This window comes from Lepidochelys kempii, chromosome 4, assembly GCF_965140265.1.
Source record: "Lepidochelys kempii isolate rLepKem1 chromosome 4, rLepKem1.hap2, whole genome shotgun sequence".
NCBI classification, from domain to species: domain Eukaryota; kingdom Metazoa; phylum Chordata; order Testudines; family Cheloniidae; genus Lepidochelys; species Lepidochelys kempii.
In genome coordinates, this window is record NC_133259.1 from 89,051,209 (window position 1) to 89,071,457 (window position 20,249).

At 41.0% G+C, this 20,249-nt stretch overlaps 1 protein-coding gene across 2 annotated transcripts in view; it reads right to left on the reverse strand.

Moving 5' to 3' along the window:
- KIT (KIT proto-oncogene, receptor tyrosine kinase) overlaps positions 1-20,249 on the reverse strand; it is an 80,020-nt gene that overhangs the window by 28,959 nt on the left and 30,812 nt on the right. The window contains exons 2-7 of one of the 2 annotated variants that reach the window (XM_073342015.1): positions 19,620-19,868; positions 14,853-15,137; positions 11,076-11,212; positions 7,346-7,505; positions 2,916-3,105; positions 906-1,021 (exon numbers count right to left, since the gene is read on the reverse strand). In XM_073342015.1, the coding sequence (XP_073198116.1) occupies positions 906-1,021; positions 2,916-3,105; positions 7,346-7,505; positions 11,076-11,212; positions 14,853-15,137; positions 19,620-19,868 (1,137 nt within the window). The remainder of the gene's footprint in view (positions 1-905; positions 1,022-2,915; positions 3,106-7,345; positions 7,506-11,075; positions 11,213-14,852; positions 15,138-19,619; positions 19,869-20,249) is intronic. The other variant, XM_073342016.1, reaches the window with a different exon arrangement.

The window sequence follows — 20,249 nt, forward strand, 5'->3', positions numbered from 1 at the left end:
ATAATGCTCTCACATTTTTCAACATGTTAATACTACCAAGTTATTCCTTTTGCCATTCAGCTTACAGTGCCTACCCTGTTCTCCTTAGCTTCCTCCATTTTGCTTGTGATCCTCTATTGCTTTGATTTTTGTTAAATTTGGTCTTAAATGCCAATTTTTGCTTGGTGAGAGCATGAAACTCTTATAGGATGGCTTAAATTGGAAGGCCAGAGCTTACTCACGGTTTCATTTTCTACACTACGCTTTTGTCTTGAAGAATGCTGTTTTGCATCTAAACTAACACTCTGGAATTTTTATATAACTTTTGCTTGGGAATGACAATATACACACTTCTAAAGTTATGTCGGCCTTTTTGAAAACACATAATCTGCATTATTTTGCAGATGTAATGAGACTGCCGAAATGCTAGCATGCACGTCAATGGGTGCAATCTCCTCGTCAAGATTTCATTGTTGGCATGTAGTCCAAACAAATTTATGCAATTAATACCCTAAATTGGTTTCTGATCTGCATTTTTTGTTACTCTAGCCTCCATAGCCTATCATATACCACCTTAAATTATTGTTTTCTTAGGCCAGGTTTCCAGGTTCTACAGATTTTTCCCCCCCATATAAACTCACCAGATCAGTATTTTAAAATTGCTCAACACTTAACCTCCAGAATTCACCTCCTATGATCATTAGCAAGGTGTATTCCATAGAATTTAACGTCAGGAATGACATAAAATGTATTTGCATAAGTACTCTGTTGTTTTATATCTTGATATTTATATAGTTTTACAGACTGTACTTTGTATTAAACATGGTCTCCTATGTTGAACCACACTGTGACATCTCGTCCATGCACTGAATTTTGTAAAATACGTCTGTGATAATAAAAAGTTTCAGACTGTTCATTTTACTTACTGTTCACATAGACATTAAATGGTATAGAGGACTTGGCATCAGAATTGGATACAAAAAATGTGTAAATGCCGCCTTCTGTTCCTTTTAATCGGGTAAGGTGAAGTTCACTCCTGTATCTGCAAAGACAGAGAAATTAAACATTACCACGTTTGTTACTCACTAAGTGAATGGAAGGCCAGTTGCTAAGTGATGAAGTTAATTTAAAGATATTCTGAATGTAAATGTTCAGACTGTTTATGTCACAGTTTATGCTGAAAACCACATTTTACTATATTTAAAGCTCTCTTAGGGCTAAATCTTGCCCTTGCCAATACAGGGAACAAACTGGGGAAAGAGCCAGAAAGGGTTTGCATAAACAGCAATACGCACACTATGAGCAGGAGTGGTAGGTTTGTAGAAATTTTGGTGGTGCCCAGAACCCGACCCCGCCCAAACTCTGCCCCCCCAAACTCCACCCCCCACCTGCCCAAGGCTCTGGGAGGGAGTCTGGGTGGGGAAGGAGGTCTGGGGTGCAGGCCCTAGGTTGGGGCATGGGATTGGGGTGCAGGCTCTGGGAGGGAGTGCAGGGGTGAGGGCTGTGGGGTGTGGCTGTAGATGAGGGGTTTGGGGTGTGGGAGGGGCTCAAGGCGAGAGTAGGAGTGTGGAGGGTGAGGGCTCTGTCTGGGGCTGGGGGGTTTGGGGTGTTAGAGAGGCTCAGGGCTAGGGCGGGGGTTGGAGTGCAGGGGGATGAGGGCTCTGGCTGGGACTGGAGATGAGGGGTTTGTGGTGCTGGAGGGGCTGAGGGCTAAGGCAGAGGGTTGGGGTGCAGGGGAATGAGGGCTCTGGCTGGGACTGGGGATAAGGTATTTGAGGTGTTGAAGGGGCTCAGGGCTAGGATCGAGGGTGCAGTGGGAGGGGTGAAAGCTCTGGCTGGGGGTGTGAGCTCTGGGGTGGGGCAGTGCTGGGGATGAGTTTGGGGTGCAGGCAGGCTGCTCCAGGACAGGGGCCAGAGAGGAGGACTCCCCCTAGCCCTTTCCCTGTCGGCAGCAGCAAGCTCTCAGAGAGGAACTCCCCTTTCCTGCCCCCCCAGCAACACACTCACCCCCACCACTGTCACTGCATGTGCTCCTAGGGCCCCTCTCAGGCCCAGGAATCTCCCTCGCCTCCCCCCGGTGGGTGCCAGGGGATGCTGTGTGCGCCTCCTCCCCTGCTGTTGCCCCTGACTGTAGCCTCGCTAGGGGTGAGGGATGGGGCTGCCTCCTTGCCCAGCATGGGGCAGGAGTGGTGACTGCGGGCGGGGTGGTCCCCTGTGCTGCTGGAGGGTCCCTCCGGAAAAGGGAAGAGTCTGAGGTGGAAGGGCAGGCTCAGAGTCAGTCTGCCCTGGCAGTGGAGATGTGGGGCACTAGGACCCCGTGGCAGCATGGACGGAGGCAGCATGGAGCTGCACGGAAGAGGCAGGGATGCAAAGCTCCGGGGCCCAGGGAGGTGTGTGGGGGCAGCAAGAGGGGGCCGGGGGACACTTGGGGGAGGCGCGGGGGGGTGGGGAGGACACCCAGCCCCAAATATTGTTGGAGCTGGGCCCCTGGGCTCTGAATACTGCTGGTGCCCAGGCACCACGTCGGAATATAACTCGTCGCCTATGACTATGAGGGTTTAGAAGGTATCCAGATGTAGTCCACAAGAGTGTGCTAACAGATATACTCAGCTGGCACAACACAGTGACCACAGAGAGGGCATAATTATGCACAAACAGATGAGCATCTATGCCATCATCCACAGTAAGACAGCACCAGGAGCAGCAAAAATGGTTCTCCCATACTACAAAGTTGAAAACAAGCACCCCATGGCATAATAAGCCAGGATCCCACTCTGTGCCAGGAGGATTTCTTCAACATTTCTCTTTCCCCAATCCTTTTGGGATTGGGGGCAAGGGAGTGATTTCTTTTGCATCTCCCCACCCTCATCTTCTGTTGTAAGATTCCAGTAGCTGTCTCAAATTAAATCAATCATGCTTATAATTACTCATATTACCTGTTATTGCCTACAGTCTTGAATTTGACATAATGATCAGATGAATTGTGTAATGTTTCATTCATATACAACCACAGTTCTTCTTCTGGTCTTGGATATGCCTCATACTCAACTATTAAATTTAGATTTTCTCCAGCATTCACATCTACTGTTGTATTCTTCGTGGTAGACACATTGACAAATCCTTTATCTGATTGACATAATAAGAAAAAGAAAAACAATTTTAAAGGTAATTTTTACCCAATCCTTGGGTATTCTATTACACTATTTACTAATATCAGATCAGTGAGCCAACATCAAGCTGTGAGACAGAAAACCTTACCTAGGAAGCATACTCTGAACTCTCACCTGCTAAAACCAAGTCCACTAGTTACATACGGGATTGAAGCCTTGGCTGCAAAAGAGAGTGACAACCAAACTACTGACAGCAGCCATAGTTGGCAAACCTACAGTTGCTTTAGCAGAAGTAATTTAATCTTCTGGTAATAAATTGAAATATCCTGACCATGCTCCTGGAAAAATTGAGTACCTGCTTAAATTTTACTAATGTACTTAAATGTTTCCGTAATTGAAGCCCCTGACTGTTTGCCTGAGAAGAAATGTTGACAACAAATGCAAGACAAATTGATTGTTTTTGACAATACGTTTTGAGTTTTTGCTACTGTGTACTTAATGTTTCACTGTCATGTGTCATTCTTAATTACAAGTGAAACTATCAAAAACTGTAATTAATGAAATATCCACTAAGTTCACAGGTCTGGATACCAGTCCTTCTAAACAAAGGCATTTCTGTTCATCTACTATTGTGTCTTAAACTTTATTTGGGACATACCATTTATCACCATTAATTTACCTTCTAAAATATCATGTAGAGCAATGTATTTACTGAAGTGATTTTCTTTTAGTTAATAAGCTCATCAGCTTTAATACTACCTTCTTTAAAAGACAAATTTTCAATTACATATTAATTCATATGTGCATTGTCAGTTTCAGATCACTTGGCAGAAAGTGATTTACTGCTTGTTCCTGATCCACAATAGCTATAATTTAAGTTAGACCAAAAGTTAGAACTTGGGGCCTGCGCGCTTCCAAATTGCTCTTCCTGGTTGGACCCATGTACTAAAGCAGGGGTGGGCAAACTTTTTGGCCTGAGAGCCGCATCAGTTTTCAGAAATTATATGGAGGGCCGGTTAGGGGAGGCTGTGCCTCCCCAAACAGCCAGGCGTGGCTCACCTCCCAACCCCTATGTGACCCACCCTGCTTCTTGCCCCCTGGGATCCCTGCCCCATCCACCCCCCACCCCCCGCCCTCTGTCCCCTTACTGCCCCCAGACCCCCGGCCCTAACTGCCCCCTGCCGCCCCATCCATCCCCCCCTTTCCTTCCTGACTGCCCCCCAGGACCTCTGCCCCATCCAACCACCCCTTCTCCGTCCCCTGACCACTGCCAGAACCCCCACCCCTGACTGCCCCGTGCTGCCCCATCCAACCCCTCTTCTCATTCCTGACTGCCCCCCCGGAACCCCTGCTCCATCCAACCCCTCCTCACCTTCCTGACTGCCCCCCGGGACTCCTGCCTCATCCAACCCCCCTTCTCCCTGTCCCCTGACTGCCCCCAGAACCCCTGCCCCGTCTGCCTCCCGCTGCCCCATCCAACCGCCCCTACTTCCTGACTGCCCCCCCAAGACTGCCCCCACTCAACCCCACCATTCCCCACCCTCTGACCGCCCCGACCCCATCCACACCCCGGCCCCTGACCACCACCCCCTGAACTCCCCTGCCCTCTATCCAACACCCCCTGCTCCCTTACTGCGCTGCCTGGAACACTGGTGGCTGGTGGCGCAGCTCCACCAGGACAGGCAGCCGTGCCGTGCAGCACAGAGCACCAGGTCAGGCCGGGCTCTGCAGCTGCGCTGCCCCAGTGAGTTGAGGCTGTGGGGAAGGAAGGACAGTGGGGGAGGGGCTGGGGGCTAGACGTCCTGGGCCAAGAGCTCAGGGGCCAGGCAGAATGGTCCCATGGGCCGGATGTGGTTTGCCCACCTCTGTACTAAAGCCATTGTAAAGTCCGTGGGGCTCTGTGAAAGCAGAAGTCTGACAGTTCAGAGCAGACTGCACAACTGGGGCGTTGGGCCATGAAATTTTCAAAATAGGAACACAGGAACCGTTGTACCTGGTCAAGCCTGTGGTCCATCTAGTCCAGTATCGTGTCTCTGACAGTGGTCAGAATGCTTCAGAGGAATATGTAAGAAGCCTGACAGCAAGCGGGTATGATACAACCTGTTCCCTCCTAGTTAGAAACGTGTTTAAACCCTGCAACATGAGGTTTTTATCCCATTGCAAGCTCTTGTTTTGTATTAACTCTGGATATATTTGTTATTCATTCAATACATCCTGGAATCTTATTCAGTTCAAGACTGTATCTGAAACGTTTCAAATAAAATTCAATGATTAAACTGCCAATACCCAAAGCAGAATTTTAGTAATTGCTTGTATTTTACAGAAATCAACCTGTTTAAAAGAAAAAAAAATCAGTAGATCCACCAACATAGCTATTATTTCTTCCAAGCCTTTTGGTTAATGTCAAAAGGTGTGTTAATTTAGCGTCTGATACAATCTCAAAGATCTCAGTTTTTTTCCCCTGTATTTCACTTCTATGATACTAGGATCTGGAACAGCAAAGAAAAGCAATAACCTATTTTATCAATTACCAGTAAAAGAATCCAGAACAGATTGCTAACTTTGTTGTAGGTGAAACTCAAGGAAACAAAAAAATTTTGTTTTGAAAATGAAAAATACCAGCTTTTAACTGATTAAGAGCTTTAATTTTTTATTAAGCATAACATATGTTTTCTTTGTAAATATATTAGTTTATGTTTTATAGTGCTATGCTCATTGCATTTAATAAAGCAAGTATGCACAGAGCAATTGTTTTTTTCTGTGTATTTCACAAAACTATTCTGAGTGAACCAATTCAGCAAAGTCATTTGCATTTGGAGTATTTATAATAGGCTCTGTACTGAACAGCCTCCCTACCCTTATAATAAACTTGCTTATTTCCCCAACCCCTGCTCTTTGTAAAAGATTCTGTTCTTTAATTCTTAACATTGCTTCAGTACTGATTAGCTTACTTTATATAACAATTTCGTTTCATGTATAGCAATAGAGCAAAACATACATCAAAATTATGGGCCAGATCTTCAACCGGTGTGAACAGGTGTAACTGCATTAAAACCAATGGAGTTGTGCTGATTTACACCAGCTCAGAATCTGATTCAAATACTTATCTTATTTCTGCTTTTCTTGAGTTACTAGAAAGAACCATGCAAACAGTTTTGTAATGTCATTTGTGAAAGAAAACTGTTGTAAAAGGAAAAAAAGATGACAACAGAGTAACCACTACTTCAAGAAATATTGAGGTTTCATAGCTAGATTTTTTTTTTCCCAATTTCTACATTCTTGGAAGCAGAGGAACCAACAATCTTTTAGCCAATAACCTGGAATTACTCAAAATTCTCTTACTAACTACATCAATGTGCTCCTTTATCAATTTAGCAAATTAGCACTTAGGGTGGTTTTAATATTTTAAAGTACATCTTGTCATAAAAATTAATACAGGGCATTTGGGGTCTAAACAGTCTTCACAGCATGACCTGTTACTAAAAGGGGCAGAGTAAAAAGATCTGCTTGCTCTTAAAGGGTGTGATCCAAAGCCCTTTGAAGTCAACGGATGGGAGTCTTTCTACTGATTTCAGTGCGCTTTGAATCAAGCCCATGTATTTTATGCTATAATGCCGTACAGAAAATAAATAAATAAATAAATAGAACTTTTAATTTTATAAAAATTCTTCCAAACAGAGTTCAGAGTGTGGCTTCTCCTACATAAAACATATTAACACACCAATGGATGTAACAGAAAATCAATTTCCTATACATGGAATGTGGTATTGAAGACCTGTTTTATATTTGCTCTGCCAGCACTATACAGCATGGGAATAATGTAAGGCAAATTTGTGTGGGACTAGTAATAACTCTGCACATTATTAAGACAGGCTGAGGCAAGACCCACAGCAGGAGGTAAGATTCCAGAAGATGATACCATACAAAGATGGGTGAGTAGATGAAGAAGGGGAAGTTTTGTGCTTCATTAAGACTGAAATAGTTTTAAAATTAAACCAGTTAAGAGCACACAAACCAGAGAGATGAAAACATTGTTGAGGTTGCTCTTCTATGCAAGATCACATTTGACTGAAAGAGTAGGTTACCATCATTAAAGAAGTGATACACACTAAAGCTTTAATCTTTCTTTTTCAACATATCACCAGTCTGCAATACCTTTTTAATAAGCTCTACTGTTCGATATTGGAGGGGGTGTTTACTTTGCATTTTCGCCTTTCAGCTCTTAGAAATGTTGTATTTCTTTAAGAACTATTTACCTAGTACGTTCAAGGTTATTGTGATATTGGATGTTCCAAAAGGGTTTCTTGCTTGACATGTGAATGCTCCAGAATCATTAACTCCCACTGAACGGATGCTCAATGTTAATTTCTTTTCATATCCATAATCACCCATATTCTTGCTTTTGCTTTTAACAGTCTGTCGGTAAAAAACAATTAACATCTAAAATACTGTGTATGCAGCAGCCTTCCTAGATAAATTAAAAATAGAAGTAATTATAACTTCACTACATTAATATTCATAACTTTAAACCGGAATAATAAGCCTTCGTGACAAACCTGTCACTGGAACGTCTCCATACAAAACAACTACATGATCAATTCTCTGTGAAAAATAATGCTCTTCCCAAAGTTGCAGTCCCTTTCCCTTGTTCTTTATTGCCTCTCCTCCTCAAACCCCACTCCTACACCCTTAGTCTGTTGGGTTTCACTGGCCTAGCTCTCTCTAAATGAGAGTCCCATCTTCTAGGATGCTGAGCACTTTCAACTCCAAATGGTTTCAATGGGAGCTACAGGCACATGACACTGTGCAATTAGATTTTATGGTCCTCAGGCAGGGGATCCACTCTGCTCACATGTCTGAAGAGTACCAGATAATTAGAAATGGGCCAATGCCACAAAGTTCAAATCCAAATTTTCCCAAATATTGGTGTTTGTGTCAGTGGGCCAAGGCCAGTTCACTGGAGGTAATTTTCCAGCACCAGGAAAGATTCAGATTCTGCAGAAAGCAAACTTCCATAAAAATAAAAGGAGTACTTGTGGCACCTTAGAGACTAGCAAATTTATTTGAGCATAAGCTTTCATGAGCTGCAGCTCACTTCATCGGATGCATTCAGTGGAAAATACAGCGGGGAGATTTATATACTGTGACAGGGTCAGGCCAGATGGCTAAAGGAGAGTAATAGAAGGCAGATATATTAGCCCCAGGCTAAGTAGGTCCCTTTTCCCTGGGTAAGGTAACAGGGAAGGTTCCAGAACAATCAGGAACCTTCTGGAGACAATTAAGACTGACAGGCTGATTAGAACACCTGCAGCCAATCAAGAAGCTGCTAGAATCAATTAAGGCAGGCTAATCAGGGCACCTGGGTTTAAAAAGGAGCTCACTTCAGTTTGTGGTGTGCGTGTGAGGAGCTGGGAGCAAGGGGCACTAGGAGCTGAGAGTGAGAACGCATACTGTTGGAGGACTGAGGAATACAAGCATCATCAGACACCAGGAGGAAGGTCCTATGGTGAGGACAAAGAAGGTGTTAGGAGGCCATGGGAAAGCAGCCCAGGGAGTTGTAGCTGCTGCACAGCTGTTCCAGGAGGCACTCTAAACAGCTGCATACCACAGGGCTCTGGGCTGGAACCTGGAATAGAGGGCGGGCGCAGGTTCCCCCCAAACCTCTCAACTCCTGGTCAGACACAGGAAGAGTTGACCTGGACTGTGGATTCATGAAAATGGCCAAACTGAGGGCTGCCGTGAAGCTCCAAGGCGAGCAAATCCGCCAATAAGCTCAAGACCCACCAAGGTAGAGGAGGAATTTTGTCGCAATACATAGAGAACATGATTCTCTATGTATATAAATCTCCCCACTGTATTTTCCACTGAATGCATCCGATGAAGTGAGCTGTAGCTCACAAAAGTTTATGCTCAAATAAATTGGTTAGTCTCTAAGGTGCCACAAGTACTCCTTTTCTTTTTGTGAATACAGACTAACATGGCTGCTACTCGGAAACCTTCCATAAAAATAACGTTTCTAGTCCTTCTGTGTGGAAACTAGATGAGACCTCCGCATTGGATTTCACTTTGACATTGCTTGGAAGGTGAAGCTAGCACAGAATGTGGCTGCTGGACTGACGGTTGGTGCATCAGTCAAACAGCATGTAAAAAAACATTACCACAAAAGTTGCTCTGGCTCTCAGTAAAGTTCCAGGTAGAGTTTAAGGTGCTAATTTTAAACTGCCAAGTCCTCATAGAGCTTGAGAAGAGGCACCACTTCTTTCTTGCGTCTTTCTATCACAGCTGAGCAGCATGGAGCTCTCTCAACACACACGACAAGGAGCTGTCAGTAGGCTGCTAAGTGAGGGGTTCTTAGCTTTGGAATACATTTCCCTCTTTGATCAGCAAGCATCTGGATTTCTTAACCTTCTGGGCAAACTGGAAAGCCATTTTTTTTTCTCAAACACTTAATATGTTGGGGTTTCTGTCTAGGGGGTAAGCCTGGGAGTTGAAGAAAGATTTTAGGTGTGATCTTATGATATGGTTGGGTAGTAAGTGCTTTTAGTTTTTTGTGGCATATCTACTATTAAATTGGGATGACTTGTCATTTCAAATTAGACCAAAGCATAGTGTTGAATTATTTTTTTAGATGTTCTAATGAAAACGTTTTCATTAGGAGAGGTGCTAGAGATTTCCAGGTGTTTCATCCATTTAACACAGTTATGACTTTTGGCCTCTTTATCATTAATATTTTATACATTAAGTCTGGAAGTGGTTGTTGAAAACAGATCTTCTACTGATTTTTCAAAAGCAGCAGCAGCAGCAACAACTACTACTAGTGATCAGGGAAACAGTAAACTTTTTTTACTTTGACCTATTCAGGCCAATATGCAATTCTGCCTCTATTTAAACTCATTAATGTTATGTATTCTAGCCATTCCAATACAAAATTTAATTTGACAGTCAATATTTTAAATGATTGCTTCCCCTGATATTTAACAAACAAGACTGAAAGGTCACACTTATTTGGTCCAAAATATTTTTCTTGTGGATTTTTCTTCATAAAAATGTAAACTAACATAGCATGAAAAAATGTGGTCAAGAAAAGATCCTGACCTTACTGCAATCAAACAAGAAAATAAAAGTGCTCAAATGCAAGATTTATAGTTAACCTTGGCAAGGAACCAAAAGCCCCATCTGCAAGTACCATACTGCCCACATGTTATTTAGGCTTTAACTCTTGAAGCTGTGAGCTGGGATTTCACAGTAGATATGCACTTAGTGAAAGAAACTCTGCCAGCATCAATGGATTAGTTAGGAATGGCATAGACCCTAGAGAGTCAGTATCCAGGCCTGAGGTTGTATGATTTATCTATCATTACTGTACCACAGAAGCTTTTTTTCTATACACACATGAACAGCAAATTATGTATTCCAGTCACTGCCATTAACAACAAAAGACCTACCAATTAACAGGGGATTGTATGCTGCAGGAGTAGTAGTCGGTCTTCTTACCAACAACAACCAGTTTGGGAACTTTAGGTACTTTTATAAACTATGGCCAAACTCTTCAATGCTACTGAGATCTTGCTGCTCCCGTTGAGATCAAAGCGATTTGTGGGTGCTCAGTAGTTCTGTATTTAGGTATGCCAATATAGGCTGATCTTCAGATTTAAGAGCCTAACCTCAGGTACCCAGGTTTGAAAACACTGGATATCTGGAAGCTGCTCTCCCCCTGGGCTGTGATCAATGATGCGCGTAGCCCACACAGAAAAGCAGGAGTGTGCCTGGTGCCCCATCTTTGGCATGCAGAGTGTTGTAAGGACAAGTCACAGTCCTGCCCTAAGTAAGGAACTGAGGTAAACTGAAATTGGCCAAATGTTACTTACTTGAGATAAACACATACATATCTTCGCAGAAGTTTTATTTTCAAGGAATACGGACATAAATGCCTTTCTAAGGTCCTGTTGTTTTTTAGACTGTGTTTTAAAACTTAAATGATCTCACCGTGTTATTTTGAGGAATCCAATTAGCTGTCAACGAACTATCTACATCTCTTATTGTGCATGTAACTTCAAATTCTTCCCCTTCTTTGAGAAGCTGGCTGGGTTTGGATAAGGTGATAACAGGGAGGGTTTTGTGAACTGGAAAATAATTTATAAGTGCATTATTTTTCATTACATTCAGAGCTTCCAAGAGGGATAAAAATCAACAGTCATTAACCTTCCAACAAAATTCAGACCTCTTAGCGGCATTCAAATCTCTGTAATATATTAGACTAGTGTTTTCATGCTAAGTATATTTCCATTTTGTCCCCTTTTAAACTATACTTAAAGTTAGGAAACACTTAGATCTACTCAAGTCACATGGATAAATGCAAGTCACATGGATAAACGTGGATGGTATTTAACTATCAATCAGGTAACTCATTCTATGACAATGATGAACCTGCTGAATTTTACAACTAAAACCAGTTAGAATTATGTCACTATGGAATTGCATGTTGAAATTAAATTCAATTTCTTAAATATAAAATGTCTACATGAATTTAGTGCTCTTGTAAAATGTCTAACTGAATGCCCTAGAAAACTAAAGTTCTCCACTTAGACAAAGAACAGGAACTGCACAGGGAATGACAGTGCTTGATTTTACCACACCACCCTGCCAATGGGCCTTAACTCTGCCTGAGATGGATGATCACAAAGGGGAGAATGTAGGTCTCCATCAAGACTGACAAGGTTGCCAACTGAGATGGCTTTGGTGATGTGTTACTGACTTAGTAGGCTAGATACACAGCTGTTTTAAGTTGGTGTAGTTCTGCTGAACTCAATCAAGTAATGACAATTTACACTATCTGAGGATCGAGTACCTATGTATTTATCTGTAATATCTAAAGCTTTTAAATTTCCTCCTTTAATTTTCTCTTTTTTTTGTTGCTTCAACATTTTCCCTCAATCCTTCCTCTAAATTGTCTCTTGTACTATAGTATAATAATAAATAATAACAGAATCATAGAAATATAGGGGTGGAAGGGACCATGAGACGTCATCTAATCCAACCCTCTGTGCAGATGCAGAACCAAGTATACCTAGACTGTCCCTGATAGGTGTTCATCCATTAAATATTTCTAATGTGAGGGATTCCACAGTCTACCTTACAAGGCTATTCCAAAGATTAACTATCCTTATAGTTAGAAATTTTTCCAATTATCTAACCTAAATTTCTCTTGCTCCAAATAAGCCCCTTATTTCTTGTCCTACCTTCAGAGGACATGGAGAACAACTGATCACCATCCTCTTTGTAACAGCCCTTAATAAATTTTGAAAACTTATCAGGTCCCAGCTCAGTCTTCTTTCTCAAGACTAAATATGCTCGGTTTTTAAACCTTTCCTGATAGGTCAGGTTTTCTAAATCTTTGATCATTGTCGTTGCTCTACTCTGGACTCTCTCCAATTTGTCCACATCTTTCTTAAGATGTGGACACAATATATCAGCTGAGGCCTCAACAATGCCAAGTAGAGTTGGACGATTGCCTCCTGTGGCTTATGCCTGTTAATATACCCCAAAATGATACTAGCCTTTTTGGCAACTAATCACATATTTGACTCATACTCAATTTGAGATCCACTATAAACCCCAGATCTTTTTCAGTAGTACTATCACCTAGCCAGTTATTCCCCATTTTGCAGCTGTGCCTTTGATTTTTCCTTCCCAAGTGTAGTAATTTGCACTTGTTGTTATGGAATTTCATCTTGATGATTTCAGACCAATTCATTGATTTGTCAGGTTATTCTGAATTCTAATCCTGTCCTCCAAAGTGCTTGTAGTCCCTCCCAGCATGTTGTCATCTGAAAATTTTATAAGCATATTCTCCACCTCATTACCCAAGCCATTAATGAAAATACTGAATAGTAACGGACCCAGGACAGACCATTGTGGGACCCGATTAGGTAGGTCCTCCACAGTTTGACAGAGAACCATTGATAACTATTCTTGGAGTATGGTCTTTCAACTAATTCTGCACCTGTTTGCTTATGAGAATGTCATGTGGGACTATGTGAAAAGCTTTACTAAAAACCAAGATATATCACATCTACTGCTTCCCCCCAATCCACTAGAGCAGTAATCCTATCAAAGAAGGAAATTGGTTTGGTTTGGCATGATTTGTTCTTGGCAAATTCATGTTGCCTATTCCATTTAATTCTATTATCATCTAGGTGCTTATAAACTGATTGTTTAATAATTTGTTCCAGTATGTTTCCAGTTATCAAACTCTAAAATTCCTGGGTTCTTTTTGTTCCCCTTTTGAAAGGTAGGTAGTATGTTTGACTTTTCCAGTCCTCTGGGATGTTATCAATCTTACATGAACTCTCAAAAATAATTGCTAACAATTCCAAGATTGCTTCAGCTAGTTCTTTAAGAACACTATGGTGAATTTCACCAGATTCTGCCAACTTGAATACATCAGACTTATCTAAATATTCTTTCACCTGTTCTTTCCCAATTTTGACTTGTATTTCTTTCCCCTTGTTGTTAATAGAATACCTAGCTCTTATATAGAACTTTTCATATTTGACTTTTATGCCAGTGGAATTGAACTGTCCACTCCTGGACTACATTTGGATAATGTAAATGATGGTACAAAAAAGGAGGATGTGTTTTCCAGTGGTGAAAATGGCAGTCTCATATGGGGAGCTCTGGATTCTACTACTCCTGGTTCTACCACAGATTTCGAGAGAGAACTTGGGCAAGCTATTTGAACCTTAAAAAGATGTTGTGCACCTCAACTGTTAATATATTTTAGGCGCTTTCATTAATTAGGCTTATATTCCTTCTCTCCAAACTGATTTACAACAATTTGCTAACGTACAACGTCACTAGAAGGTTAAATAAAAGATCTGTCTAAATGGGCTTAAAATTCAAGAGGGAGATCAGAGGTAAACAGTCACAAATGACAGCTTTACCAGTGATGTCCCATTCAAAATTAGAGGACAAGATTTCTATACCTACCTTTTTTCACCCATGAAGAAAATAAGATTGTTCCATTCCCTCCTTCCCCCACCACACAGCTTCTCTTTCTCTCTCTCACACACACACCTTACTTCAGTTGTGAGAAACTGTATTTGTTAGCTTACTACATTTTGTTAACCAAAATGTATTATCAGGTCTTCCAATTTCAATTATATAGATAACAGTAAGGTGATAAGGTGTCCTAGTCTTCTGGTTTAGCAGGACAGTCCTATTCAAATCTACTGAATACTGTAAGTTTTGACAGAGCAAATGAATTAGAAAGCCAGCATCGAAGACGAGTGTCAGCACTGGACCAGGGCTCAGAAAAGCCTGGATCCCCAAATTCCTTTTAGAATCCACAGAACTACCCAAAATCAGCAGGGATTTTGCCAAAACCTTTCTAAGATCCCCACTGTCAACCCTTATGTGACACCTCTTCCCTTCTCCCTTCAAACACAAACACACACACACCCCTCTACCAAATTCCAGATCTGGAACAAGCTCTGAAGTCCCTGCAACCTATCCACCCAGCTACCAGAACCTCAAACAAGCACCTGTTTATTACTATATTTTAAAATGTATTCTGTTTTATTATATGAAAAAAAATCTAGTAATCCTAAACTCGCATTATTAACTCAAACCTTTCTATGAAAAATAGTGATAAGTTCAAGATCCATTAGTGTTTCTTAGGAAAGTATTCGCAGCAGTGTTCATCAATCTGTTTTCTTCAGATGAATGCCCATATGCATGCAGAGGGGGAAAAAGTGCATTTACCTGGCCTTACAATCAGGTATCTATTTTCTGAAGTTTTCTCAACTCCATTTTGTTTTGCCAAGCATTGGTAGCACCCTTTAAATGATCTTTGTACATTTTTTATAATGATTCCTTTCTGGGGATTGGCAATAAACGTCAAATTCTTGGGAAATGGTTTGCCACCACATAATTTCAAGGTGAAATTTGAAACATCTGGATCTGTCACTGGACATGCCACAAGAGCATCACTGTCCTCTCTTACATAGATTGAAGGGTCAGAGTCATCAAGGAAAAGGATATGTGGATCTGTAAAGAAAACAAATGTGTTAAAAAGTCAGGAATTGTACAAGTTAAGGTTCAAAAAAACCAAACTCTGCCAGATTGCTCAAAGAATACATTAAATTATACATTTTACTAATATTATGAATACTGTATTAATTCAAGTTTATTAAATTAACATTGCTAATAGAATCTTAGAAACCTTCCTTATTTTCTGACTGTGCACTATGCTGAGGTGCAGTAGTTTTAAAACTCAGTCACTTGAGAGTTTTGTGCAGGAAAAAAAAATCTTATTTTTTCTTTTATCTTTAAAGAGAGGAAATGATTATTTCCTTCTTGTCTAACTCAAAAAATGCCAGAATAGATTTTGCTCAGACTATTAAAAAAATCACCTATGAGCTGAGATCAGGTCTATCAAGTTTCATGCCCAGAAGGAGAATTTCTGAGAAATGTATGATCAAGTGAAAGTTGAACTGTAACCTCAATTATAATTTTCACTTCTAAAAAAGACAATCTAAATGAACACATATTGCTATCAGAGGAAATAGCAAAATTAAAACTTCTCTCTCCCTGAAAATATTGGAGGTATTTACATAAGCATCTGGTTAATCCATAGTATTGAAAAATTATGATGTAGTTATTCTGTATGACTGCTTACAATTTGTCATGTCAGTCAATCTACAGTACAGTAATATCTGATCTATTTAGTATTTTTAAAACCAAAGTTGAAGTCCTTGCTAGCTGCTAATTTTAAAATACTAATAACTTGCTCAACAATATTGAAAACCAAAAAATTAAGAGATTTCACAATGACTGTCAAAGTTTATTTATGCCCCAGGCTACAGTTTACATTGGAGGAGTAGAATTAGAACAAGTTTTGCTCATTTTATTTAAGTTGGTCTTCATGTAACTTATACATCCACTATCCTGAAATCACTACAGGAATTTAAGAACTAGCACCAGAAAATAGAGACCCACAATGAGGATAGGAAGAAGAAAACAAGAGCATAGCATATTGTTTAACCAAAACAAGAATGAATAGCACATTTCAAGCTTGTTTTACTTATAATGTATACTTTAAAGAACTGTAGCCTAGAGAACTTTGCAGTCAGAGATGGAGTCAGCTGAGGACAGAACATCTAATCTGCAACATTCTGTGGAAGGATAAAGTTACATTGAGCTCACTGGCCTAGTTGCAATATGAAGACATAGCATTAACTGTGCTTCTTTTCAAGTGGCAGAAACCCCCCAAAATTGAAAGCAAAAGCAGCTCAGGCCAAGACCCTTACTGTAGGCTTAATGTCTTGCACCAAGAGTTTAATGGCTTCCAAATAAGATGGTAGCATACAGAGAAGCACGGAATCCCTCCAAAATCAGAAGACAATCTCAATGAACTCAAGAATAATCCATGCTGGCAAAGGCTTAAGCAATCTGTTTCCTCCTACTCAACTTCATCCTGGCTGGGTTCAGGTGCAGGAGGGTTCCCTAGGAAAAAGAGGTCCTTGGATGTGTGATAAGTGAAGTAACAGCTGGTTCACAGACAGCTGGAATTGGTGTCAAGGCCAGGGTTGAAGTGAGCAGAATTACCAAGGCTTGATCCTGTACAATCTTCCTATATCATTCTGGAAATGGGGAGGGAAAGACGGGATGGCACAAATCAATTTGTCTAAGGGAATGAAGACATCTAAAAGGATTACACATATACTTTCCTCACTCCCCCCCCCCATCTCATCCCACTGACATTTTGGGCAGTACTCCTGCTCCTCCAACACAAAATGAGTTGCTTATAATTGTATTCACCCAGCTTGCCTTTTATATAAAAGTGTCTGAGATGATTGTCCTCCATTTTATTTACCTAGAACGGGTTAATAATTGCCTCCATCTAGACGATGGAGTTGCAAGTTCCCTGCTTCTGCATGTTTAAATAGGTTGTCATTGTCCTGTTGTCTATCAACACTGCATGATTTCTGATCAAAGAATAAAGAGTGTGTGCCATGAATGACCCAAGCTCTGAAAGACAGATGATTAGTCTATATTACCCTCTGCCTTTGAAGGCTGGAATACCAGCTATAGAAATCCTGATGGTGAAATTGTGATGTCGATATCCACCATTGTAGCAAACAGAGGACTTTTTTGGAGACATTACTACATTGTTCATGTTCTCCTATGCATTCTAACTGTGTAAAAGGAAAGCCTCATAGTGTTTCATGTAGAGTTGAATGCTCTGTACTGTCCTTATGTCTGCATAGGATATCATCAAGCCCAGGATTTGAAGGGCATGCCACACAACGCTGCAGGAAGATGACACGGCTTGAAAAAATAATTTGTTTTACCTCCAGAAGCCTATTTGTCCCAGGTGAGTTAGGAATTTGACAAAGGGGTTAACCAAGTCTTGTGTGATTGCCAGAAAAAGCTTCTCTGATAATTCATTGCAAAACCATGTTCATTTGACAGCACTGGTTTGCTATCTTTCATTCTGAGGTGAAGAATATCCCACTAGTAGGTCATTCTTTTAATGGGAAATATGAATGCCTTCCTCATCAAAGTTGATTATGATAGCTACCATGAGGTTTAAGAAAATGTGTGTGATAGATAAAGCTCTATTGTGTCCATCACATACTGGCATTGGTATGTCTGACTTCATTTGTCATGATCCATGAGAAACAAAAGTATGGCTTGCTCTGAGGAAGAAACAAGAGAATGTCCCCAGTGCTAGAGAACATTTGAATGGCCTCCAAGGATTCCAGGTTACTGGATGGATAAGATGGTAGGGAGAAAGCTGGTATGGAACTGGAGAGATGGCAAAGTCCAGCACTACCACTGAACTCTTGGTCTCAGACAGCTGATGGTTTGAAGGCAGATTGTGACTGGGTGGAATGAAGAATAAATCTGTTCATACACAGGTCATAAGGTCTAAAGGAACCCAACATAGTATGTTCCTAAAAAGTCTACATGCATTTCTTGGGAAGGGGGGGTTCCAGAGTTTTAGGTTAGCTTTTTGGTCAGGTCAGCTGGATGGTTAGGCCTTGTCCTGGAATTGTGAAGTGAAAAAGAGGAAGAAATTTATCCATGAAAGAAGGATGGCTGTTCTGAGGACTTGGTAGCTTTGCATTTCTTCAGAAACGCCACAGGGCCACATAGACTACCTTTGAGAATATTCCATCTGGAGAAAATCCCCTGCCAGGCTATGCTGGCTTCTCTGTCCTTGTGAAGCAGTTCCAGAAGGATTACCAGGCCCCTAAGCAACTTCCCTCACCTCTCCCAGGGACTGCTGGCTGGAGGTGGAGAAAGAGAAACACTAGTTGCAATAGGAAAGGCCACACACACACACACACAAAAACCCCCACCAACAGGAAAAGAGGGCAGCCTGCGCCACATGGGCTCAGGCAAGAGAATGGGTTGCCCTAGAAATCAGCAGAGTCAGCCCACTTGAGGCACATAAATTGGCAAAGTTGACTGAGAGCCAGTGAGGCCATCTGTCAGAATCCAACAAGTCACAGAAGGGAGGAAAACCAGAGGAAAAGACAGAGGTGGGTAAAAGGCAATAGCAGTTCAAGAAAAAGTATCACAAGACAGGCAGGTACCCACTATTGAAAGGTGTACAAGAGTTAGTCAGAACTGCCTGAACTAAAACAGAGGCTGCATGCAAGATGATTCTTTGTTACCCACTGTCTTATACAAAGGAGCGTTTAGGTACTAACATTTGTAACAAACTGCCTCAGTAAGCCAGAGGGTGGGGTCAAATCTTTACTGACTACAGACTAGTGGATGTAAAGAATAATAACTTTTAAAATTCTACAAAGAATAAAATTAAGGAAGAAATAAGTTTTTTGCTCTCTATACAGAACAATCCACCCAAATGATTTTAGCTCATTTTTTTAAAATGGTATCCAAATTCTCCTTCCAGAAGCCAAGTTTTTGCATATAACAGTGAAGATTTATATGGAAACACTACCGAAAACTTCCTGTGACTACAATGACCCTAGCAAGCATCGTCTAATGTAAATACCTAACTTCTCCCTGTATGTGTTACACCATTTCTCATCCGCTGGCGTTATTGAACATTGCTGAAATATGTTGCGTTATTTTGAATATATTAAGTCCCTGCTAGGACTATTTATTATTATTATTATTTTTATTTTGGCTTAAGTCTTTTCTTTACCTGAGCTTACCAGACAATCCAAGTCTATGATTGTAGTGTATCATAAAGAACCATTGTCCGACCTCCTGCACATGCCAAGCCACAGAATCTCACCCATCCACTTCTGTAATAGACTCATAACCTTCGGCTGAGTTACTGCAGTCCTCAAATCGTGATTTACAGACTGTAGTAGCTCAGAGCCCTACCTATCTAGTGTCCCATCTCTGGCCATGGATTCCTCATGAATTTGGAATACAATTTAAACAGCTTTACTACAGTTTCTGAGTACTCATATGCAAAGGGACACACCAGACTCCAATTATGTGCTTTGGAAGGGAAGAAGGGGAAAAATACACATACAAATTTACCTTTCACAAAAACATAAATGGAGGTGTTCAAACTCTCTTTGTTTTTGCATATGTATCTGCCTGTGTCTTTGGCTGATGCATTTTTTATGTACCACTCCTTATTATTGAAATGTCTTGGTTTTCCTGAAGAGTCTGAGTTCTGAAAATCCCAAGTCACTGGACCATCATCATTGCATCTCAGTCTTACTTCTTGTCCGCTATTCACAACTAAGGAAGATTTTTCTGGAGTAATAGAAGGTATTGTACCACCTGGCAGAGAGACAAAATGCAGTATACATTGCTATATTTATTTGTCTTGTTTTAACAAATGAAAATATTTACCTGATCACTTAAGTATAATTTTAGATTTTGTGCCTTAAAAAATACAAAGTATTACACTTCATTAATTCTACAAGTTTCTGTAGACAGCTCATAACTAAAGACCCCGGCCCATATGCACAGAGGTTGCAGCCACTGCAGATGGAAACTGGGTTAAATAAATACTCTGGAAACTAGTTCCAGCTAAAACAGTTTCTGTCATGGTTTGGCTTGTCAACAGGGACAGAGCAAACAATTTTAACATGAAACTACATTTGTAAACTTGATTCTACCATGATTTGGTTTCAAGAGCCAAAAGATGACCTCTGATGG